General features: G+C 48.8%; 1 protein-coding gene across 9 annotated transcripts in view; it reads left to right on the plus strand.

Annotated features, from left to right (window-relative positions):
• The window catches only part of LOC110524503 (protein PRRC2C), a 31,394-nt gene that overhangs the window by 1,765 nt on the left and 5,505 nt on the right, over nucleotides 1-24,124 (plus strand). For 8 of the 9 annotated variants that reach the window (XM_090235839.1, XM_090235844.1, XM_090235842.1 and 5 more), the window contains exons 2-23: nucleotides 3,514-3,683; nucleotides 4,155-4,329; nucleotides 4,456-4,706; nucleotides 4,870-5,204; nucleotides 11,266-11,345; nucleotides 11,462-11,589; nucleotides 11,704-11,791; nucleotides 11,945-12,098; nucleotides 12,270-13,008; nucleotides 13,152-13,327; nucleotides 13,484-13,766; nucleotides 13,934-14,129; nucleotides 14,501-17,404; nucleotides 18,071-18,219; nucleotides 20,666-20,820; nucleotides 20,967-21,363; nucleotides 21,950-22,035; nucleotides 22,168-22,362; nucleotides 22,509-22,769; nucleotides 22,897-23,085; nucleotides 23,163-23,328; nucleotides 23,467-23,667. In XM_090235839.1, the coding sequence (XP_090091965.1) occupies nucleotides 3,569-3,683; nucleotides 4,155-4,329; nucleotides 4,456-4,706; nucleotides 4,870-5,204; nucleotides 11,266-11,345; nucleotides 11,462-11,589; nucleotides 11,704-11,791; nucleotides 11,945-12,098; nucleotides 12,270-13,008; nucleotides 13,152-13,327; nucleotides 13,484-13,766; nucleotides 13,934-14,129; nucleotides 14,501-17,404; nucleotides 18,071-18,219; nucleotides 20,666-20,820; nucleotides 20,967-21,363; nucleotides 21,950-22,035; nucleotides 22,168-22,362; nucleotides 22,509-22,769; nucleotides 22,897-23,085; nucleotides 23,163-23,328; nucleotides 23,467-23,667 (7,423 nt within the window). In that variant the 5' untranslated portion in view covers nucleotides 3,514-3,568. Of the gene's footprint in view, nucleotides 1-1,171; nucleotides 3,684-4,154; nucleotides 4,330-4,455; nucleotides 4,707-4,869; nucleotides 5,205-11,265; nucleotides 11,346-11,461; nucleotides 11,590-11,703; nucleotides 11,792-11,944; nucleotides 12,099-12,269; nucleotides 13,009-13,151; nucleotides 13,328-13,483; nucleotides 13,767-13,933; nucleotides 14,130-14,500; nucleotides 17,405-18,070; nucleotides 18,220-20,665; nucleotides 20,821-20,966; nucleotides 21,364-21,949; nucleotides 22,036-22,167; nucleotides 22,363-22,508; nucleotides 22,770-22,896; nucleotides 23,086-23,162; nucleotides 23,329-23,466; nucleotides 23,668-24,124 lie in introns of all 9 variants that reach the window. The other variant, XM_090235840.1, reaches the window with a different exon arrangement.

Raw genomic sequence — 24,124 nt, forward strand, 5'->3', positions numbered from 1 at the left:
TGGGAGGAGATAGAGGGATAGTCTCATACTGATCCTGGTACCAAGTTCCAACCAAAAGCCACACCACCCTGCTGTGTGCCGGCAGTGTATAGTTCACCCGCAAGTCAAACTTTGATGTTAATAAGTCCTCGAAAGTGGTCCATAGTCCAGCTGATTCCATATTCAATGCCATCTGTTTTGTATATACTTAGGGAAGAAAACAGCAGGCTTTAGTCCCCAATGACTGGGAAAATATTTAGAAACTATCTAATTCCATCTACCTACAGACTGGAAGATATTGATGTTCCCTCCTCCCAAGAGGCTGCAGCTCAATATAACTTATTATGGGCTGAATTTCAATAGTCTAAAGTGGCTTCCTCGCTGCGTCTCCTGTCGCTCGTGTCCACTTATCTGAAAACAGGATGATAGTAGCAAAATGGCGGATTAATCCCATTAGGGATTTCAGATAATTCTAGGTGTGTTGTGGCCCTCTGTTCTATGGCTATCTGTTGACTACTGTTGTATCTCTGTGAGAGGTGACTCAGCTGCTATCCACCTCAGGTGGCACAGTGTACACAATCTTGGGTCTGTATGTAGCTTCCTGCCATGGGGGCCATCTCGGTAGTCTAATACTGCGTTTAGACGAGACATGCAAAAACTTTCATAACAGTCGGCATAGAGTGACAAGAAAGTAAGAAAATTGGTGACGGAAAAAGCGAGCCAGGACGACATTATGCGTTGCTATTGTGATTTCGGTAAACAATCAGTGCAAATCAACATCCGAAGAAAAAAAAACGCTATGCCGAAAGTGGAAATATTTTAACTTGTGGCAAGTCCCGTCTACCATGGCGGCTGACTGCATTCACCGCCAGCCTCAACGGCATTTACCTTCGTGCTCTCATTAAAAACAATGACATCCGGTTTGCGGTCTACCTCATACCAACTAACTGCAGCATAAAGCACAGGTGTCAAACTCATTCCTCGGAGGGCCGAGTGTCTGCGGCTTTTCGCACTTCCTTTGTACTTAATAGTTGAATTTAGGTCTCTAATTAATAAAGAACTCACCTGCTTGTCTAGGTTTTAATTGAAAGGAAAACCCAAAAGCCTGCAGACCCTAGGCCCTCAATGGAAGGATTATGACACCCCTGGTCTAAAGGTTTCCTTTCCTTGTTTTCTTTACCCTCATTTACAGAGATCTGAATGTACTTGGTGAAGGCAAGGAACAAATCAGGATATCTTCTTTCTGCCTAGAGGTCACATCCCATTCCTGAGCCTGTTTTTCATCTCCGCTCTCCCTGGAGGCAAAAGGCCATGGATGGAGTTCTAAGGGCTATATGTGTTATGTCACTTTTGATTTTTTTTAAAACATCTCAAAGAATATTATGTTAGAGTAATTGGGTAGAGCTGGTTTGCAGAGAGAGATGACTGGGCATGATTTGAACTGAAGCTGTGATGAGGGTTTGGGTCTGGGTTGAACAAGGCTGGGCAATGACCTCTTTGGGAGCATGGCTGGGTTATGTGGGACTTGACAGAGTAGGGGAACAATGTATGGCTGGAGACCTGGCAGATAGAGGTGAGGGCTAAACAAGGTTTGACTTGGGGGCTGGTCAGGTTTATGGGGGGGGTTTATGACAATCAGAGGAGCAGAATGTCTGTTTAGGCTGCTTTGTCCTTGTGACTCACACTCTGTCCTTGATTGACTCTGTCCCTTTCTGGGGTCTCTCCCTTGTGGCTGTGGCACACGTAGGGGCTGGCCTTCCCTGTGGAGGAAGTGTCTCTGCTTATCTCTCACTCATGCCTCCCCTCTCCCAGGCGGTCTGCGTTCTTTGCTAGCAGACGTGTGCCAGTTTAGTGTGGCTAGGAGGGTGTCAGCGCAGTGTGCCTGTTTGTGACTTTGCTTTTGCTCATACAATCAGTTTGCCCACTGCCTAGAGCAGGGGTATTCAACTGTTACCCTATGAGGTCCGGAGCCTGCTGTTTTTCTGTTCTACTTGATACTTAATTGCACCCAACTGGTGTCCCAGGTCTAAATCAGTCCCTGGTTAGAGGGGAAAAAATAAAAAACACAATGGAACTACCGGAGTTGAGGAAATATCTATTACATTTCGGGTTGTTGAACTTTTACTGTAACCGTGAAAGCTTTTGAATTTTGAATGTAAGAGATCTGCAACAACAATTAGTGGGTCCTGCTCTACCAGTTGGCCATTCATTTATATCCGAGTATCTTCCATCAGCATTATGTAGGAGTGATGCCACCCACCAGAAGTCATTGAGCATTTGGGAAACAGCACTGTTAGCCTCAGTGCTGTGCTGTTAGCTGCCCTGGCCCCCACCATGCTCAAACATCGCTCCTCCATCAATTATGAATGGCTCCCGGCCGTTAGGCAGCACAGCCGCATGGCTCAACAAAGGCTGCTCTCTTAGGGCCTGTCGGCATGGCAACACGACATGCCCCATTGAGTGGAGAGAAGCCATTGTGATGGAGAGGTGTAGAGTCTCTCCTAGTCAAGTCATTCCGTCACTCTGAAGAGCTGTGGAGTTACCTTCATTCTCCCCCCCCCCCCTTTTTCTCTCTCCCCCTACCCGCTCATTTCCCCCGTAGCTACCTGATGATGACATCTATCTATATAGTTAGCTAGCTAACTATAGCTACTGAAACAGATTGTCGTTTTGTTTTTGGGGAAGAACATTGTTTGCATCCATGAGCTAGATAGCTTTTTTTTTAATGACCAGCACTGTAGGTGCACGACAACTTTACGTATTGATGAATCATTGTGACATGAAATATGAGTGATAGCGTAATAACTGCGTAAAACATCTATGAGCGAGTTAAATTGTGACTTGCAGTCATATTCGGGTCCTGATTGGTCAACAAACTTATTTGACAAGTCAAATAGTGTTAAATGGTATATTTTTTGACACGTAAAGACCCAAACGGCATTCCATAGAAATCCTGGTTGAGAATGAAACGAATGAACAGCACAGCAAGTAAATGAAAGAAATAGGTTTTGATTATGTTTTTACTGGTAATGGGGACATGCGTAAATGCCAACAAAATAACTATTTTGTGTGTGTAACCTTTATTTAACTAAGCAAGTTAGTTAACAACACATTCTTATTTACAATGAGGGCCAAACCCGGACGACACTGGGCCAATTGTGCGTCGCCCTATGGGACTACCAATCACGGCCGGATGTGATGCAGCCTGGATTTGAACCAGGGACTGTAGTGATACCTCTTGCACTGAGATGCAGTGCCTTAGACCGCTGCGTCCATGTGCGTGTTTAACTATTTAACTGTACTAGAATGCTTAAGGCTGCTGAAATGTTAAATATTGATTGACGGTATCAGTTTCTTTTGTCAAGGAAAATATCGGATATCAGTATCGGCCAAAATGTCATATTGGTGCATCACTCATCTGAATACTTTCCGAATGCACTGTATATTATATACATTTTCTGAAGTTAAAATGCAAATGTAATTAAAAAAATTCTGTGTAGCACTTTTTTGAATAAAGTTTGATTTGTATTGCAGGAGGCTGGTTCTGGGGGTGAGACCAGAGGACCAGACTCAATGAGTTTCCAGCGAAATGTCAGAGAAGTCAGGGCAGAGCACCAAGGCAAAGGATGGCAAGACCAAGTATGCAACCCTTAGCCTCTTCAACACGTACAAGGGCAAGTCTCTGGAGACCCAGAAAACTGCAGGTACGTTCGTGCTTCCCAACACACACACATTTTCTTTTTTTTTTCAATGTCTCATTGTAAAATGAGGCCAGTTTGGGTTTGTCTATAATGCAGGGATGCGAACTCGTTGCTTTTCAGCAATATTTGCAGTTTTGATCTGAAAATAGACCATTCACGTGAATCGTGTAGATCTGAAGAAGAATTTTAAAAATCGTGGGAAATCCAAAACCAAGATAATGGAATTTGGGCTACAAAAACAATTTTCTGTCTATGGTGGTTTGGAAGTTAACCGTTTTGAGATTAATCAAATGTGTATTATATACACGACTTATTCTCAAAAAATAGGCCCTAAAAAAATCACACTGACTTGTCACACGTTACCGCACAATTAATTTTCTGCCTTTTTGGGTCCTCATCATTTTCATCCCTGTAATAAATGTGATTATGTAAACTGCTCCTTGCTTAATGTCAGTGTTTCATGCCCTCGTCCAGTGGCTGCCAGACATGGGCTCCAGAGTTTGGGTAAGGTTGCTGTCAGTCGGCGCATGCCCCCCCCTGCCAACCTGCCCAGCCTGAAGGCAGAAAACAAGGGCAACGACCCCAACGTTAACATTGTCCCCAAGGACGGCAGCGGCTGGGCCTCCAGACCTGAGGGAGGAGACGAGAGGTGAGATACCAGGGCTGTCCCTTACTGGGTCTCTACATACACTGTTACTAGGTCATAGTTTGTTTCTCAGCCCTAATAATAAACAACTACTTTCCACGGTCCCCCCCTTTGTGTTGTGTGTATCAGGCAGTCCGATACCCCCCCACCCCAGCCTAACCCAGGGCCCCCCCAACCCCCAGAGGTCTCGTCCTCTATAGGGTGCAGCAGATCCTGGGCCAACAGCAAGCCACCGCCACCACAGCTAGATGGAGGAGCCCCTCGTGTGAGCAGCCAGTTCCACCAGGAGTTCCCCAGTTTGCAGGCGGCCGGAGAGTCGGAGAAAGGAGAGGGGCAGGAGGAGGAGCCTTACGGACCTGGACCCAGCCTCCGACCTCAGAGTACAAACACACACTCACATAACCACACACACATTCCCCAGTCTGTCCTTAGAACATGAGCGTTGCACTCTTCTACCTGCTACTGATGGACCAAACTACCCGACCCAAAGATTGTTACATAGAAATGACTGGCCTGTGTTGTCTTGTCTCTGCTCCCCTATAGATGTTGGTAGTTGGCGCGAGGGCGGGGGAAAGAATCTGACCACCTCAGCTAGCCCTTCTGAGATGGACAGCTGTGGGCCAGAGGAGGGAGGGGCAGCTCTCAGCACCCCCTCACCCCCTGGGGAGGTGGAGGAGAGGGGCAGGGTGCCCCCTAATGAGAAGAAAGAGGTCAGGGAGAGGCTGCCCCTGTCTGCCAAGCCTGCATCCCTCTCCTCTCAGCCCAAGCTACAACCCCCCTCTGTTCCAGCCCAGCCTAAACTCAATGGTGGCCAGCAGGCCCCTGCCGGTGTGCCTCCCCAGTTCCACCCCCAGTTCAGGGGCATGATGCCACCCTATGTAAGTAATGGACTGATTATTGATTTTTACTTAGTATTAATTTATAATGCCTGGCCACTTGATTCAGTTCCTGGTCGAACATGATTGTTTTCCTCCTTAACGGCCCATTCACAAACAAGCAACACATTGAAAATGTTAAGGACATTTGTCAAAACTAACATAATGTGCACACAATTTGAATATATGTTAATTATATGTGAAGGAAAATGATGAACAAAGATTTACACTTTTTTTCTTTCACCTATAAGCGGTCAAAAGCTGACGTTCGTTAGCATTCTCATTAGCTTGGACTGGGTGGGTATTGCTAGTTAGCATATTAGACTATCTAATGGTCGTTATCAATGCAGGCTCTACCCCTTTTCTGTTGAAGATCAACACTTGAAATGGCAATGTTGTTAGACAAGGAATATCAATGACAAACAGTGCAAAAATGTTTTATGTAGATAACATTTGGATAATTGCAATCTGTTGTGACAAAAACCTAGCTAGCTAACCCGCCCAGTCAAAGCCTATGAGAATGCTAATGAATATTGGCTTCAGTGCTTATACTACATGAAATGCTTACTTACAAGCCCTTTCCCAACAAAGCAGAGTTAAAAAGTAAGAACTTGTTGCAAAAGGGAAATGGTAGCACAACAACGGGACTATATACAAGGAGTACCTAGTCAATGTCAAATACCTAGTCAATTGGGGCGGCAGGGTAGCCTAGTGGTTAGAGTGTTGGACTAGTAACCGGAAGATTGCAAGTTCAAACCCCCGAGCTGACTGTCGTTCTGCCCCTGAACAGGCAGGCAGGCATTCCACTGTTCCTAGGCCGTCATTGAAAATAAGAATTTGTTCTTGCCTAGTTAAATAAAGGTAAAATAAAATAAATAAATAAAATGTGCAGGGGTACTGGGTAATTGAGGCAGAATGTACATGTATGTAAGGGTAAAAGTGACTAGGCAATCAGGATAGAAAATAGAGTAGCAGAAGCGTATGTAACGATTGTGAAGTGTGTTTCTGAGTGTGTGTGAGCATATGTGGTGTGTGTGTCTAAGGCGCTACATAGAGCTGGTGCAAGAGAGTCAGTGCATATTTAAAGGGGGTCGATGCAAATAGTCAGGGGAGCCATTTGATTAACTGTTCAGCAGTCTTATGGCTTTGTGGTAGAAGCTGTTCAGACACCTTGTCGCTTCGGTACCGCTTGCCGTGCGGTAGCAGAGAGAACAGTCTATGACACCGCCTGGTATAGATGTCCTGGATGGAAAGGAACTCGGCCCAGTGATGTACTGGGCCGTACGCACTACCCTCTGTAGCGCCTTAGTCGGATGCCAAGCAGTTGCCATACCAGGCAGTGATGCAGGCAGTCAAGATGCTCTCAATGGTGCAGCAGTGGAACTTGTGAGGATCTGAAGGTCCATGCCAAGTCTTTTCAGCCTCCTAAAAGGGGGAAGAGGCGATGTTGTGCCCTCTTTACGACTGTGTTTGGGTGTTTGGACCATGATGGGTTCTTAATGATGTGACATTTAAACTGCCTTTTTATCGATAAAATTCCACGTCCATTCGCAGAATAATGGTCCTATAATGGTCCTATGACCTCCAGGGCCGGGTAATTCATTTATATCTACCGCGGCCCTTCAGACACAGAACGCGGTACAGTAACATGTCTGTAATTGATACATTTTCAGACAATAAAAATAGAATTCAGACAGTAGAATTCTGCTCCGGCATATAAAGTTCTGTATTGTTTCCCCGACCACAACAAACATTGCTGATTGATGTGCTGCTGTGTTTATGCAGTTTTTAAATGTCTTGGTAAATGTCTTGGTAAATGTCTTGGTAAGTTACAATTTTTAACTTAAATTTAAATAACTTTTTTAGGAAATAGGGATCTGCGCGCATGCAGTCAAGGATTGACAGTTCTGGTTGCTTAGTGATGGAAGTTAGTCCTGCTTCAGCAGCAGCATTACTTTACAGACAAGAAAAATGTAGTTCATATCTCCAGAGAAGGTTTCGTGTCAGCATTTAAAAAGCCGTAGGGCTTTCCGAGTGGCGCAGTGGTCTAAGGCAATGCATCGCAATCATCTCTACGGACCCGGGTTCGATTCTGTGTTGTAGCTGGCCACGACCGGGAGACACATGAGGCGGTGGGCCTTGTCCCATTGCGCTCTGGCAACTCCTTGTGGTGGTCCGGGCACATGCACGCTGACATGGTCGCCAGTTGTACAGTGTTTCCTCCGACACGTTGGTACGGCTGGCTTCCGGGTTAAGCGAGCAGGGTGTCAAAAAGCAGTGCTGCCTGGCTGGGTCGTGTGTCGGAGCACGACCTTCGCCTCTCCCGAGTCCATACCATGGAACAAGACTGTAGCTACCAATTGGAAATCATAATATTGGGGAGAAAAATGGGTAAAAAGTACATACACAAATATCCAGTAAAAATAAACGTAGTAGAACCTACCCTAACGGACAAACAAACATGCTGTAGCCCAGGTGTTTTCAAGGGGCCACGTACCGTTATCTGAAAAGAGTAATCGATACAGGCTATACTGGTAGCCTACTGTAATTTCATATTATGAGACAAAAACGCCCTCCGCTACGAAGAGTAGCCTACGCCATGCGCACAAGACTGGCCCGAAGATACTATACGACATCGATCCCGTGAATAAGCTAGGATATTCTACATGCAACAGACTGAAGACTGAACACATACTCCCATCACTAGTGAAGAGACCGAGCAGAAAGGCCATCGTCAGAGAGGGGCAGGCAGAACCGTACGCACATGTCTTGGTAGTCTGCATCTCGCAAAGTCTTGTCTCGCATGCCTCGCAAATTCACAAGTATTCTTAAGTTCACCTCTTCCTCTGGTTTTATTTAAATTATGTAACTTTCCACAGGGCTTTAAAGCCATATTATCTAGTTAGGCTATAACACAGAAAATAATGTGTTGTGATAACTGCACTGGGGGCGTGCTTGGCCTTCTGTTTCCTGTAGTCCACAATCAACTCTTTTGTCTTGGTGGTGTTGAGGGAGAGGTTGTCCTGGCACCACACTGCCAGGTCTCTGACCTCCTCCCTATAAGCTGTCTCATCGGTGATTAAGCCTACCACCGTGTAGTCGTCAGCAAACTTAATGGTGATCTTGGAGTCGTGGGTGAACAGGGAGTACAGAAGGGGATAAAGCACGCACCCCTGAGGTGCCCCCGTGTTGAGGGTCAGCGTGGTGGATGTGTTGTCTATCCTCACCACCTGCGGCTGGCTTGTCAGGAAGTTCAGGATCCAGATGGAGATGTTCAGCTTAGTGATGAGCTTGTTGAACGCTGAGCTGTAGTCAATGAACCGCATTCTCACATAAGTGTTCCTTTTGTTCAGGTGGGAAAGGACAGTGTGGAGTCAAAGTTTATTTGTCACGTGTGCCGAATACAACAGGTGTAGGTAGACCTTACAGTGAAATGCTTACTTACAGACTCTAACCAATGGTGCCAAAAACAAGGTGTGTGTGTGTAGGTAAGTAAAGAAATTTAACAACCGTAAAAAAACAGAGTAGCAAGGCTATATACAGCCACATGTTAGTCAGGCTTATTGAGGTAGTATGTACATGTAGGTATCGTTAGTGACTATGCATATATGATGAACAGAGAGTAGCAGAAGTGTAAAAAGAGGGGTAGGCGGGTGGTGGGACACAATGCAGGTAGCCCGGTTAGCCAATGTGCGGGAGCACTGGTTGGTCGGGCCAATTTGGGTAGTATGTACATGAATGTATAGTTAAAGTGACTATGCATATAAGATAAAGAGAGCGGGTGGGGCACACAATGCAAATAGTCTGGGTAACCATTTGGTTACCTGTTCAGGAGTCTTATGGCTTGGGGGTAAAAACTGTTGAAAAGCCTTTCTGTCCTAGACTTGGCACTCTGGTACCGCTTGCCATGCGGTAGTAGAGAGAACAGTCTATGACTGGGGTGGCTGGGGTCTTTGACAATTTTTAGGGCCTTTCTCTGACACCGCCTGGTGTCAGAGGAAGTGCCTTGCGGTCGGAGGCCGAGCAATGATGCGGAGGCCAGGCAGTGATGCAACCGGTCAGGATGCTCTCGATGTTGCAGCTGTAGAACCTTTTGAGAATCTCAGCACCCATGCCAAATCTTTTTAGTTTCCTGAGGGGGAATAGGCTTTGTCGTGCCCGCTTCACGACTGTGTTTGGACCAATCTAGTTTGTTGTTTATGTGGACACCAAGGAATTTGAAGCTCCCAACCTGCTCCACTACAGCCCCGTCGATGAGAATGGGGACATGCTCGGTGCTCCTTTTCCTGTAGGCCACAATCATTTCCTTTGTCTTGGTTACGTTGAGGGATAGGTTGTTATTCTGGCACCACCCGGCCAGGTCTCTGACCTCCTCCCTATAGGTTGTCTCGTCGTTGTCGGTGATCAGGCCTACCTCTGTTGTGTCGTCAGCAAACTTAATGATGGTGTTGGAGTCGTGCCTGGCCATGCAGTCGTGGGTGAACAGGGTGTACAGGAGGGAACTGAGCACTCACCCCTGGGGAGCTCCAGTGTTTAGGATCAGCGTGGCAGGTGTTGCTCCCTACCCTCACCACCTGGGGGCGACCTGTCAGGAAGTCCAGGATCCAGTTGCAGAGGGAGGTGTTTAGTCCCAGGTTCCTTAGCTTGGTGATGAGCTTTGAGGGTACTATGGTGTTGAATGCTGAGCTGTAGTCAATGAACAGCGTTCTCACATAGGTGTTCCTTTTGTCCAGGTGGGAAAGGGCAATGTGGAGTGCAATAGAGATTGCATCATCTGTGGATCTGTTTGGCTGGTATGCAAATTGGACTGGGTCTAGGGATTCTGGGATAATGGTGTTGATGTGAGCCATTACCAGCCTTTCAAAGCACTTCGTGGCTACGAGTCTGTGCTACGGGTCTGTAGTCATTTCGGCAGGTTGCCTTTGTGTTCTTGGGCACAGGGACTATGGTGGTCTGCTTGAAGCATGTTGGTATTACAGACTCAATCAGGGACATGTTGAAAATGTCAGTGAAGACACCTACCAGTTGGTCAGCACATGCCCGGAGCACATGTCATGGTAAATCCGTCTGGCCCCACAGCCTTGTGAATGTTGATGTGTTTAAAGGTCTTACTCACGTCGGCTAAGGAGAGCTTGATCACACAGTCACCCAGATAGCTGGTGCTCTCATGCATGCTTCAGTGTTGCTAGCCTCAAAGCGAACATAGAAGGCGTTTAGTTCGTCTGGTAGGCTTGCGTCACTGGGCAGCTCGCGGCTGGTTAACCCTTTGGAATCCGTGATAGTTTGCAATCCCGCCACATTCAACGAGTATCAGGGCCGGTGTAGTAGGATTCGATCATGGTCCTGTTTGATGGTTCGTTGGAGTCGGGATCTCTTATAAATGTCTGATTAGTGTCCTGCTCCTTGAAAGAGGCAGCTTTAAGTCAGTGTGGATGTTGCCTGTAATCCATGGCTTCTGGTTGGGTTATGTACGTACGGTCACTGTGGGGACGACGTTGTCGATGCGCTTATTAATGAAGCCTGTGGCTAAGGTGGTAAACTCCTCCAATGCCATCGGATGAACCCCGGAACATATTCAAGTCCGGTAGCATAGATAAAAAATGTTTAAATGTTTTTTATAATTTTACTCAACATAGTATTAACATATCTTTCTAATTCTGTAATAGTTTTGACATTGAATTTGTATTTAAGGATGTTTTGCTTGTGACTGGGCCGGAAGTAGGAAAACAATAAGGTGAATAAAAAGATCCCCTGGTGCGGGATGTTTTCTTGACAATAGTTGCTATTGGGGCGGCAGCGTAGCCTAGTGGTTAGAGCGTTGGACGAGTAACCGGAAGGTTGCAAGTTCAAACCCCCGAGCTGACAAGGTACAAATCTGTCGTTCTGCCCCTGAACAGGCACTGTTCCTAGGCCGTCATTTGAAAATAAGAATTTGTTCTTAACTGACTTGCCTAGTTAAATAAAGGTAAAAAAAATAAATAATTGCTAAACATTTCTTTAACCTTGCAGAGTAGGATTCTCCTAGTAATGGCTGGGTGTTGTGTGTTTCTGTGTCTTGTTCTAGATGTTCAATGCGTATCCCAGGATGCCCTTTACTCCAGTGCCAGGGAACATCAGATACCCTGTTCCACAGGATGGAGCCAGGTGAGTACACCCACATCTACATCCCAACACTCTTCATCATTATTACAACACAACTTCCTAGACCTTGCATCACCCATTCCTTGGTGTACTCACCCTCCTGTGTGTTGGCTCCCCAGGAGGGTCCGTCCCCAGCACGGGCCCCCCCAGGCCTGGATCAAGGACCCAGATAGACCCTCCATCATCAGTGCCACAGAGCTCAAAGAGCTTGACAACCTGGACACAGAGGCTGATGAGGGCTGGGCTGGTAAGACTCATCTGTATTTATACATAATGATTCTTTACCTTCATTACGTTTTAGTAGCTTTTCACGTAAACTCGATGTAACGGTAACCCTCAGCTTTTCCTATATGTTCTCCAGGAGCTCAGATGGAGGTCGACTACACAGAGAAACTCAACTTTAGTGACGACGAGGAGAACCATGCCGCCAAAGAGAAAGGGGAAAACTGGTGAGTCTCACTGAAGAAGGTGCTTCCTTTTCTGCCTCACTACCTGGGTGTGAGAGACTGTTTTTTAACATTGGTTTTCGGTACACCTCAAGACTGTTAGCCTAGACATTACCAAGACTCCTAACCATTGCACTCTCTCTCTCACTCACTCAGGGAGTGGATGGGTAAAGTGGAGCTGATGAGGGCACAGCGCCTGTCAGACGGCCAGGAGGGCAGCAAAGGCTCATGGGTAGATGGAAGGGACCCCAGGGTGCTTTCCCTAGGCAGTAAGGGGGTGTACAAGACCGGCCCGCCACAGGACCACCAGGTGAGGCTGAGGGTGGCTGGTTGACACGGTTTGGGGTGTGTTTGACTGGATGGAGGGGTCCAGGACTAATGCCAAGAGCTTTACTATACAAGTTCATTTAGGCTTTGGAGGTTCTAAGGTAAAGTAGTAGTATTAGATCATCTTTTTCTCTCTCTCTCTCTCTCTCTCTAGGGTCAGCTAGGTGGGCGCTCGGTGGGCAGCGGAGCCCCTCGCGTGGCCAAACCCCCCACCATTGCTCCCCCTGCTGGTGAGGAGGAGTGCGAGGCCTGGCGCCAGAAACACAAGAAGCAGGACCTGTCGGAAGCGGTAGAAAGAGCCAGGCGGAGGAGAGAAGAGGAGGAGAGGAGGATGGAAGAACAGAGACTCACCGCTTGCGCAGAGAAACTCAAACGCCTCAACGAGAAACTCCACCCGGCAACAGATGCCAAGCACGGCCCTGCCGCCGAGACGACCAATGAAGAGACTGGAGCTGTGTGTGAAGACACACCTCCTTTGTCTGTTCTTCCCCCTGTCTCCAACCCTGCACCATCGCAGCCTGCCCCTTCCTCTCAGCCCCCGAACATATCAGCCCCTCTCCAAGACCGAGAGAGTGTGGAGAGGGAAAGGATTGAGAGAGAGAGTGTGGCGAGGGAAAGGATTGAGAGAGAGAGTGTGGAGAGGGAAAGGATTGAGAGAGAGCGTGTGGAGAGAGTAGAGCCTAGTGTGAAGGAAGAGAGTCCGTTTGTGCCTCGCCAGCCCAGCCCTCCAGTCCAGAGACCATTGTCCATACCCCCAGAGCCTCGGCTCGGAGAGGGTCCCCTGCACTTGGTGGGCCCCCTGAGTGAGGTGAGCCCTCTGGTGGAGGAAAGCCAGACTGAGAGACTGACGCCCATGCCTATCAGAGACTACTTCAGCACCGATGAGAGCAGAGGTGAGCCCCCTGGCAGAGCCCTGTGTTTCCACCAACATAAATTAACCAGCCGCTTTACCTCCCACACTTTCACTCCAAGCAGAGCCACTATTTGTTTATTTCAATTGTTTAATTTCAGTATCTCTCTCGCTCTCTCTCTCTAGTGGAGGAACCTATGCCGCTCACACTGCCCCTTATGGACCCCCTCAGTGGAGAGGACGCCCCTGTGGCCCCCCTGGATCTTGAGGGAGAGGTGGGGGCTGCCATGCGCCCCTCTCTCACCTCTGGATACTCGAAACAGTTCCAGAAGTCTCTGCCCCCGCGCTTCCTCAGGCAGCAGGTATTCAGATGTGAAATTTCAGATGTGAAATTGGATATAGAAAACAGTTACCAAATTCCATTACATTCTATCTCTGGAGTCCTGATCTTTTTAACGTTGTCCATGTTATTTTGAAGAGAATCCCTGTATCGAACTCCTACTTTTTTCTCCTTGCAGGAGCAGATGAAGCAGCAGTGGCAGCAGCAGCAACAGCAGCAGGGGGGTGGTGGTGGGGCTGTGTCCCCATCAGGAGGAGGTGCGGGTGGAGGATGTGTAGCTGCCTCCCAGCAGCAGCACCGCTCCCTGTACCAGCCCGTCGGCCCCCCTCACCACCAGCATCAGCAGCACCTGGCTAACATGGGCTTTGACCCCCGCTGGCTCATGATGCAGTCATATATGGACCCCCGCATTATGTCTGGAAGACCACCGCTCGACATGCCAAACATGCACCCTGGACCTGGTACGACAATACTGACATACTGTGTCTCTTTTGACTGTTTAGGTTTGCTTGTCTTCTGTGAGATTTGTTGCCCTGTATGTGTTTGGCACAAAAGCCATGAATTGTTAGATATATATCTATCTCTCTCTCTATCTAACATTTTGACTGTCCCTTCTCCTCGTCTCCAGGGCGGATTCCTCCTAAGCAGATAATTCGTAGAGAGCCAGGGGACAACTCCAGTTCTGACTCCTTTGACCACCTGTCCAGGCCCATACGGGACCACAGTCTCCCTTCTGAACCGCGCATAGTATGGGGATCTGACCCATACCCCCAATCTGAACCCCTTCCCTCTGTCACTAAAGGACGGGAGGACGAGGACAGCAGGTGAGTAGACGACAACACTCAGGCTGCATCTTATTACACTAACCTGGCGGCAGGTAGCCTAGTGGTGAGAGCCAGTAACCGAAAGGTTGCTAGATCGAAACCCAGAGCTGACGAGGTAAAAGTCTGTCGTTCTGCCCCTGAACAAGGCAGTTAACCCACAGTTCCTAGACCAGTTAACCCACAGTTCCTAGACCAGTTAACCCACAGTTCCTAGACCAGTTAACCCACAGTTCCTAGGCCGTCGTTGTAGTTAGGAATTTGTTCTTAATTGACTTAGTTAAATAAAGGTAAAACAAAACGTCTTGTCTCCACGGTAGATAGTAATAAGAGTAAGCCACTTTATTTTATTAAAACATCTCTCCTTTTCCCAGACTGGACTCTGGGTTGGAGATGGAAAGGGGTCTCCCAGCCATGTACCCCAGCCAGGATCACAATCCCCTGGAACCCTGTGGCAAATCAGACCTTTTCAGAGACCCCACAAAGCCACTGTCAGGATTCGGCCCAGGCCCAGAGGAGGCTCCAGAACCCCTGCAGACAGAAATAGGGCCTGGTGGGTCTCCCTTTGAGCCAGTGGAGCCTAGCCTGCCCACTGCAGAGGTGGAGTCTCTGGGACAGGCCATGCTACAAAGAACCATCTCCCAGGGCTCCAGCCACTCCCTCAAACTGGATGAGCCCAGGTTCGACAGCCTCCACCTGGGAACAAAGACACTTGAGCTCCAGGATCCGGAAGAGAGGCCAGGCGGGGAAGATATAAAGGCCAGTAAAGAGCCTTTCTCCCAGGCTGCTGTGACCGGGGACACCCCTCCAGCTGACGGCCTCCACAAGCTCGAGAAGCCGGCCCCCAGCAAGCAGAAGACTGAGCTGCGCTGGGGAGGGAGGTCTGGGGCCGGCCGGAGGGATGGACCAGGGGGAGAGAGGCCGGTACGCAGGTCTGGACCCATTAAGAAACCTGTACTCAGAGATATGAAGGAAGAGCGAGAGCAGCGGGAGGAGAGAGAGCGACACCGTGAGAGAGGAGAAAAGGGGGAGAGACCCAAGAAGGAGGAGCGAGGAGGAGTGAAAGCTGCCTCCGCTGCTGCTGCGGTGTCTGAGGGCCCCAAGGACAGACCCCACGGAGAGAAGGAGAGGGACAGACCCCACGGAGAGAGGGAGAGGGACAGACCCCACGGAGAGAGGGAGAGGGACAGACCCCACGGAGAGAAGGAGAGGGACAGACCCCACGGAGAGAAGGAGAGGGACAGACCCCACGGAGAGAGGGAGAGGGACAGACCCCACGGAGAGAGGGAGAGGGACAGACCCCACGGAGAGAGGGAGAGGGACAGACCCCACGGAGAGAGGGAGAGGGACAGACCCCACGGAGAGAGGGAGAGGGACAGACCCCACGGAGAGAGGGAGAGGGACAGACCCCACGGAGAGAGGGAGAGGGACAGACCCCACGGAGAGAGGGAGAGGGACAGACCCCACGGAGAGAGGGAGAGGGACAGACCGCACGGGGAGAGGGACAGGGACAGACCCCACGGGGAGAGGGACAGACCCCACGGGGAGAGGGACAGGGACAGACCCCAAGGGGAGAGGGATGGGAAGAGTGAGGCCCCTGAGACAGAGGGGCCTGGGAAGGGCCTCCAGAGATCCAGAGATATACATGCCCCGATACCAGCCTCCCAGGACGACAAGACAGACCAACTACCAACCAATGACCTAAACTCTGAACCTAAATTACCCTCTACGAAGGAGCCCAACCTGCCCCCACGGACCTACCGCCGTGAGGAGAGGGAAAGAGACCGGGAGAGAGAGATGGAAAGGGACAGAGAGCGAGACTGGCCGGCTGATGGTTTTAGAGGTCGAGGCAGAGGGGAGTACTACTCTCGAGGACGGAGTTTCCGGGGAACTTATATTGGTCGAAGTAGAGGTGGCCGGGGTCGTAGTCGATGGGAGTACCCTTATCAGGAGCCGCGCTCGCGCTCAGACTTTCCTGCCGTCAGTGGCGCTGCTGCCTTCCGCTGCCGTGAAGAGAGCGAGACGCGCAGCGAGAGCTCAGACTTCGAAGTGATGCCCAAACGCAGACGGCGTCGTGGTTCCGATACCGACTCAGAGAGCGAAGGAGGACGGGAGTCCGCTAGCGACACTGGGGCTTCAGACCGTGAGCCCAGTGTCAAACCACCCCGACCGCTCCGCAGGGAAATACCAGGAGAGCCCCGCTCCGGACCACACAAACCTGGCTTCGGACCCCATCACCTGGGGGAGAAAGGAGGGCCCAGGGGAGGAGATGAGGGAAGGCCCAAGCCAGGCTTCCTGCCCAGAGGAGATCCTTCACGGCGTGGGAGAGGGGGACTGTACAGCAGGCGAGGGGGAGCCAGGGAGAGAGGAGGTCCTAGGTCAGCTCCTCTCAGACGCCCAGGAACTAGAGAGTCGTCCTCCCAGTGGCCCTCTAAACCCATGGAGACCTTCCGCCCTGAGGACACAGAACCCTCGTCATCACGCTATGACAACTGGGACCACCACTCTGACCGACGGCCCGTTCGAGGGGACAGAGACCGACAGTTCGAGGGGAAGAAGTTTGGGGAGGGGGGACCCCAGAGTAGCAGAGACAGAGAGAGGCCCCGTCGCCCTCGGCCAGCCCGACCCCCCAGACAGGACAAACCCCCCCGCTTCCGGAAGCTGAAGGAGAGAGAGGCTGCAGTCTTAGCTGGAGGAGACACAGGACCTGGACCCACCTCCACTGCCCCCATCCCAGCCTTAGTGCCTGGCCCTGTCTCCCTGTCCCCTACTCTCTCAAGAGCTCCAGGGGCCCCCTTCACCCTGCCTGTAGATAAGGATCCCAAAGCCGCTGACCTAACCTCTGACCCAGCCCTGCCTGACGCCACCCCTCCCACCACCTCTGCCGTGGGCACCAAGTCACCTGACCTATCCACGCAGAACTCTTCTGACCAGGCCAACGAGGAGTGGGAGACGGCGTCGGAGAGTAGCGACTTTAACGAGCGTAGAGAACGGGAGGAGAGGAGGGGAGCGCGGGAGGTTGCTAGCGGCACTGCCCAGACCTCGACACCAGCCCCCCTACCTCCTCAGGGCTCAGCACCCCCCAGCAGGACTCCCACCGAGGGAGGGGTGACACCCAAACGCGAGGCAGCCGGGCCCGCCGGGGGCAGGAGGAGTTTCTCCAGTCAGCGTCCGGTGGAGAGGCAGAACCGCTGGGGGAACAGCGGACCCAAACCAGGTCGCGGCTACGCAGGGGGGAAGGGAGAGAGGCGAGGAGGGGGCAAAGCTGGACGCAGAGGGTGAGTCATCCACCAATCTCACAACATGATTTGGTTTGGCCTTTTGTCTTGTTCACTGACTGTTTGCATGTTATATCTTCACTGTTAACATAATGAACAATATCTTATTAAACAACCAAACTCCAGTACTTTTCTGTTTTTGTTTGTGTGTGTGAATAAGAGCTGTAGAAGCACTCTCTTCCTGAAGGACAAATGTTTCTCATCTCCTTTCGTATCCTGTTCTAGCTGCTGGCTGTGTGTTTTGGTATGGAGTTGACACACATATACATATATATATATGTATATGTGTGTCAACTCCATACCAAAACACATAACATATATATATATATAAAATATGTCTGCTACATCTCTGTGGCCCCTCACTCTGGAGGAGAATACACTGGGTACACATCACTTCCTCTCCTTTTCTGGCTGCATCTCAATAGTCTAAAGCGGTTTCCTTTCCTTGTTTCCTCACCTTCACTGACGTGAAAGCAATGTCCTTTATTATACTACTATATTTTGTGTTATCAGAGAGGACTACTATAGATCCTGAAGTTTTTACACTATTGGGATGCCTGTCTTGTTTTAGTTTTTTTATCAATCTGCTGCTTCTCTGTACAGTGGCCTGTCCTCTTGTCTCCATCTCTCTCTCTTTCCCTAACATGTCTCTCTCTTCCCCTCCAGAGCGGCCCCTAACCCAGACTCAGCCCCGGGTGGGGGAGTGGTGCGTACTGGGGGTAAAGACCCTACTGGACGCAGGAAGGACGAGACCAAACAGAAACCCAAGGAGAAGGAGAACGCTCTGTTGCAGTTTGACCTAAACAACTATGCCAGTGAGACAAATGCGCACACACACACACACACAGATGTACACACCTGCTATCTAGTAGGGATGTAAACGATTCACCCATACTCATCGGTCCCCGGTTAACATTTTTAAGGTGTAAGTGTATCAGTCTGCGGGACCCCTGACTAATCCAAACAAAGCATGCATCAGTAAGAGAACCGATCCAAACGTTATGAATCGCCGGGTTCACAAGATTATTATTATTTTTATTTTTTTGCCTCGTTCCAAAAATACCTGACCTGATCAAGTCAGATAACTGTGTGCACAGTGCGGGAGACTCAGCTGCTCGCGCCAATGAGAACGTAGTCCTACACTATCTCTGTTCTAATATTTGTAGGCTACACCTTCAGCATGTAACTTTCCCCGGGCGTTGCTGTAAATGACAATGTGTTCTCAGTTAACTTACCTGGTAAAATAAGGGTTAAATAAAATAAAGCATTCAGATGTTTGTAAAATGGCTTTTGCTAAATTAATTGAGGGACAACCAATGTAATTGTTACCAAATGCGCTGTAGAAAATGGTGTTATACCGGTGGAGCTGTGTAGGCGCCCGCTGACTGGGGCTTTTCATTGCCAGACTCACCTTACAAAATATTTGAGTTAATTCTGCTACAGTCAGTCAGTGCCTTAGGTCATTTTTACATGAACAGGGTAAAGGTGTAATTTCAACTATTTTCGAGCCACACTAGTCAGAATGGGAGAAGAGGGCAGCTCTCCTCCATAAAGTTCCAAACCATTTGCCTTTGAGACGGGGTGAAATCCAAAGCTGTATTTATATTCATTGGCTATGTACATTTCATTGCACATTTTTAAAGATAAGTATTGAAATATTACGAGCTCAAAACATTTGAATCTGCTATATGACAAGTTAATCAGTAGGTGAATAGCCCTGCCTAATCTGATAGTGGTAGATGCCCTATGTCTCAGCTCACCCAGTACATCATTCTCACACATACTCTCACACTCTGTCGGCTCAGACAGATCCAGCTCATGAGCTCCATCAGTATCAGATTCATTTAGAATGGAAAATGAATGTGTTCATGCAACAATTGTTAAAGCGATGAATCGACCTAAATCGCATCGATTCAGTCCATAAATCAAATTGCACCGAATCGTTTCAAACTAAACGTATTGTTCCTGTATCGTATCAGAACCCATTTATCTAGATTAGAGGTCGCCCGATTATGATTTTAACGCCGAAGCCGATTATTGGAGGACCAAAAAATGCCGATACAGAATAATCTGACTTAAAAAAATATACCCTGCTCAAAAAAATAAAGGGAACACTAAAATAACACATCCTAGATCTGAATGAATGAAATATTCTGATTAAATACTTTTTTCTTTACATAGTTGAATGTGCTGACAACAAAATCACACAAATCATCAATGGAAATCAAATTGCATGTGAAATTTATTGTCAATCAGTGTTGCTTCCTAAGTGGACAGTTTGATTTCACAGAAGTGTGATTGACTTGGAGTTACATTGTGTTGTTTAAGTGTTCCCTTTATTTTTTTGAGCAGTGTGTGTATATATAGTAATGAATGACAATTACAACAATACTGAATGAACAATGAACACTTTTTTTTATTTTTAACTTAATATAATACATCATACATTAGACTCAAATTCTAAATAAATCACTGACTGTGTCACCAGCAAAGCACCATCACACCTCCTCCATGCTTCACAGTGGGAACCACACAGGCGGAGATCATCCGTTCACCTACTCTGTCTCACAAAGACACAGCGGTTGGAACCCACAATCTGAAATTTGGACTCATCAGACTGAAGGACAGATTTCCACCAGCCTAATGCCCATTGCTCGTGTTTCTTGGCCCAAGCAAGTCTCTTCTTATTGGTGTTCTTTAGTAGTGGTTTCTTTGCAGTAATTCGACCATGAAGGCCTGATTCATGCAGTCTCCTCTGAATAGTTGATGTTGACATATGTCTGTTACTTGAACTCTGAAGCTTTTATTTGATTTGGGAATCAGAATCAGACCACTTCTAAAGGATACCAATAAGAAGGCGTGGCTACTTTGAGAATCTCAAATATAAAATATATTTAGATTTGTTTAACACTTTTTTGTTTACTACATGATTCCATATGTGTTATTTCATAATTTAAATGTCTTCACTATTTATTCTACGGTGTAGAAAATAGTAAAAAGAAAGAAAAACCTTTGATATGGCAAAGAAACGGAACATGAAGTGAATTTCACTTCTTTAGGAAAACAGCCGTAATGTTGGAAACAAACATTCTGTTGTATTTATTTTCCAAGCTATAGCACACACTATTTTGCATACAGCAGGAAAAAATATTGCGTTACTGGTATCGTCACAGCCATACTCAATACTGAATTTGACAGATCTATTGTTCTAGAACTTGTACCTAGTCCATGGAACTGATTTCACTTTGTGCTGTCCTGTAGGTGTGGTGATCATAGATGACCATCCAGAGGTGACAACCTTAGAGGACCCCCAGTCTAACACTACAGATGACGGCTTCACTGAGGTGGTCTCACGCAAACAACAGAAACGACTACAGGACGAGGAGAGGAGGAAGAAAGAGGAGCAGACTACACAGGTGAGAGAGGCAGAGTGTGAAATTCACCACTGGGAGGCAGTTATTCCTGTATTGACTAAACACAAGATTTCTATTCACATTGAGGACCATAGGACCCTAACATCTGACATCCCTAACATGTATCTCGTTGCCTTGTCGGTTTATAGCACTATGGAAAGAAAGGATCAGGGGAAAAGGGGAGAGGAGGAAGCAAGCTGCCACCAAGATTCGCCAAAAAACAGCAGCAGCATCAACAACAACCATCACAACAACAACCACAGCAAGCCTCACAGCCGCAGCCTCAACAGCCCTCACCTCCCCCTCAACAACCCCAACCCCTCCTATCTGCCTCCCAGCTCCCTTCCCCCTCCCAGCCTGCTGTCTCTCCCCAGACTCTGGAAGGCTCTGTGGCCACCCTACCCCCTGCCCCTACCACTGTGGACTTCACCTCCAAGACTCCCCTTCCCCCTGTGGCGCTGCTCACGCAGACCCACAGCACTCTCGGTACGGAACTCTGGGAGAACAAGGTGGCCGGATCCACCATACTCCCTGACGTCAAGAAACGTGAGTCACACAACATCAGGACAGTCATTTTTCACAACGAGATGACGTTTCGTTAGTTAAAACGTGTACATCTCCTGAGTGGCGCAGCATCGCAGTGCTTGAGGCGTCACTACAGACCCGGGTTCGATCCTAGGCTGTGTTGCAGCCGGTCGCGACTGAGAGACTCAGAAGGCGGCGCACAATTGGCCAAGCGTTGTCCGGGATAGGGGAGGGTTTGGCCGGCCGGGATTTCCTTGTCCCATCGCGCTCTAGCAATGCCTTGTGGCAGCCCGGCGCATGCATGCTGACTTCGGTCGCCAGCTGTACAGTGTTTCCTCCGACTCATTGGTGCGGCTGGCTTCTGGGTTAAGCAAGTAGTGTGTCAAGAAGCAGTGCGGCTTGTCAGGGTTGTGTTTCGGTGGACACATGACTCTCAACCTTCGCCTCTCCTGAGTCCATAGGGGAGTTGCAGTGATGGGACAAGACTGTAACTACCAATTGGATATCATGAAATTGGGGAGAAAAGGGCTAAAAAAATATATATAAAAAAATTATACATGAGCTAGGGTTTTCATATGCTTGGTCTCATCTGATGTGTGTGTTTCAGTTGGACCCATCAGCCCTCCTCAGCCTCCTTCAGTCAGTGCCTGGAACAAACCTCTCACCTCCTTCACTGGGACTGTCACTCCTGAGGTACGCACCTCCTCTCTTGCTCTCAATATCTCTTGTTTCACAACCCGTATTGTACAACAGACTGAGTTGCCATGGATTCGTTCTGTTTTATTGTGGCTCCAAATAAATGGGAAAAGTGCCTTTGTGTTGTAGGGTGTGAAGCCTGGCTCAGAAGGCAGTGTGGATCTAGGGATGGACAGTATCCAGTTTGGAGCCCCGTCCTCAGCTGGCAGTACAGACAGCGATGGTGTTCCAGCCATGCAAGAGCCTGGACCTGACAACAAACTACCTGCTCCTAAAGAACAGAGACAGAAACAGCCCCGTGCTGGACCTATCAAAACACAGAAGGTAGGGTACTAAACACACACACACACACTGACTGACACAAATACTCAGAAAATCCATAGTGACTGATACGTTTGTGCAAAGAATTACATTGACATGATTCTTCATATTTTCTCAACTTGAACTGTATCTCTTCTCTCTACTTCCAGCTCCCTGACATGGAGCCAGTAGAGCCTAAGGAGTACAAGCCTGGCCCTATTGGTAAAGAACGCTCCCTGCGTAACCGCAAGGCTAAGGACGTCCGTGTGGGGGGCGAAGAATGTCTTGATGGGGGGATAGTACCAGGTGGAGGGACCAACAGAGCAGTAGATTCCAGCCCCCCCAACACAGACGCCTCTGTTCCTGAGCTAGGGGGCGATATCGAGGGGATGATCACCATACCCTCGGCAGAGTACGCCAGCAGCTCCAAGGTGAGAGGGGATGGTTGGTATGGTATACCCAATATGGCCACCAGTCTATCCACCACATTCATGAATGCTACATTCATTCCAGTTCTATTGACTTAAACTTGTCTGCCCCTAACCCTCCCCCTGCCAGGAGTCAGTGACCGACTACACCACCCCCTCTTCCTCTCTGGCGGACAGCGTTCCTACTGGAGGGAGTAAGATGGAGGAGAGCCTGGTGGCCAACGTGGCCCTGCCTCACCCTCTCCCTCGTAGAGAGGCCTTACAGCAGAGCTCCAACCTCAGTACTGTCTCTCCTGCTTCTGTTGACCTCACACTGAAGGTACACACACACAACACACCCTTCTATGCATACTGTGTCTATCTGTTTCTAATACGTTATCTTATTTCTTTGGTAAGATGGAGTCAGCCCGTAAAGCGTGGGAGAACTCCCCCAGCCTGGCAGAAAATAGTTCTCCTGTCACCTCCTCTTCTCCTATCACCTCCTCCTCCTACTCCTCCTTCTCCTCTGCCTCCATGCCTCAGATACCAGTAGCCTCCGTCACACCAAGCACTTCTCTGACAGGTACAGTCTTTCTTTGTAAGTCAATAATGTTTTTACACTAATGCTAAATGGATAGACGGTTGGGCAACATCACCCACATAAACAGCAACTGGGTGTAGTGACATCTAGCTTCCTCCATCTCCTGTCACGTCCCCCCAGGTGCTGGGACATACACCACGTCCGCTCTGAGCACTAAGACCACCACGGCCTCTGACCCCCCCAACATCTGCAAGGTGAAACCCCAGCAGCTGCAGACTGGATCCATGGGCGGGACCAGCTTCTCCCAGCTGGGCTGTGTGGCCCCCCTGCTTCCCCAGCAGCAACAGACTCCACAGGTCTATGTCTCCCAGTCTGCAGCAGGTGAGTCCTCAAACACATCTGACTTGTGTGCACTTAGCGGTATGACTAGGGCCAGGAGTTTTTCCTTAACTACATGACCTCACCAGGAAATGACTTGGCCCTACTTAGACTTAGTCTAGCAGATACTACTAAACCTGAATGAAAACGGTTCTGTTAAATGGGCATGGAGGTGTAACGCTTTTGATGAGACAGCCATTTAGTGTTGTGCTCCTCTCTCTTGTGTTGAATCAGTGACTGCTGAGTGAGCCTCTCATTGGGATGCTAGCTATAGAGCTTAGTACAGTGCAGTAGGCCCCATAGGAAGGTCAGGTATCATCTTCAATCAGAGAGTGCTGAGCCCACAGGAACAGCCACCACAGCTCATATAGGACATAATTACCTCATGTCTCATAGAGGACACTTATTTAGAGAAAGGTCAATGTATTCACAATCCTTATGTGATCTGAGATGGAGACAG

The sequence above is a fragment of the Oncorhynchus mykiss genome, chromosome 5 (genome assembly GCF_057628025.1).
Source record: "Oncorhynchus mykiss isolate SJ-2025 chromosome 5, ASM5762802v1, whole genome shotgun sequence".
Taxonomy (NCBI): Eukaryota; Metazoa; Chordata; class Actinopteri; order Salmoniformes; family Salmonidae; genus Oncorhynchus; species Oncorhynchus mykiss.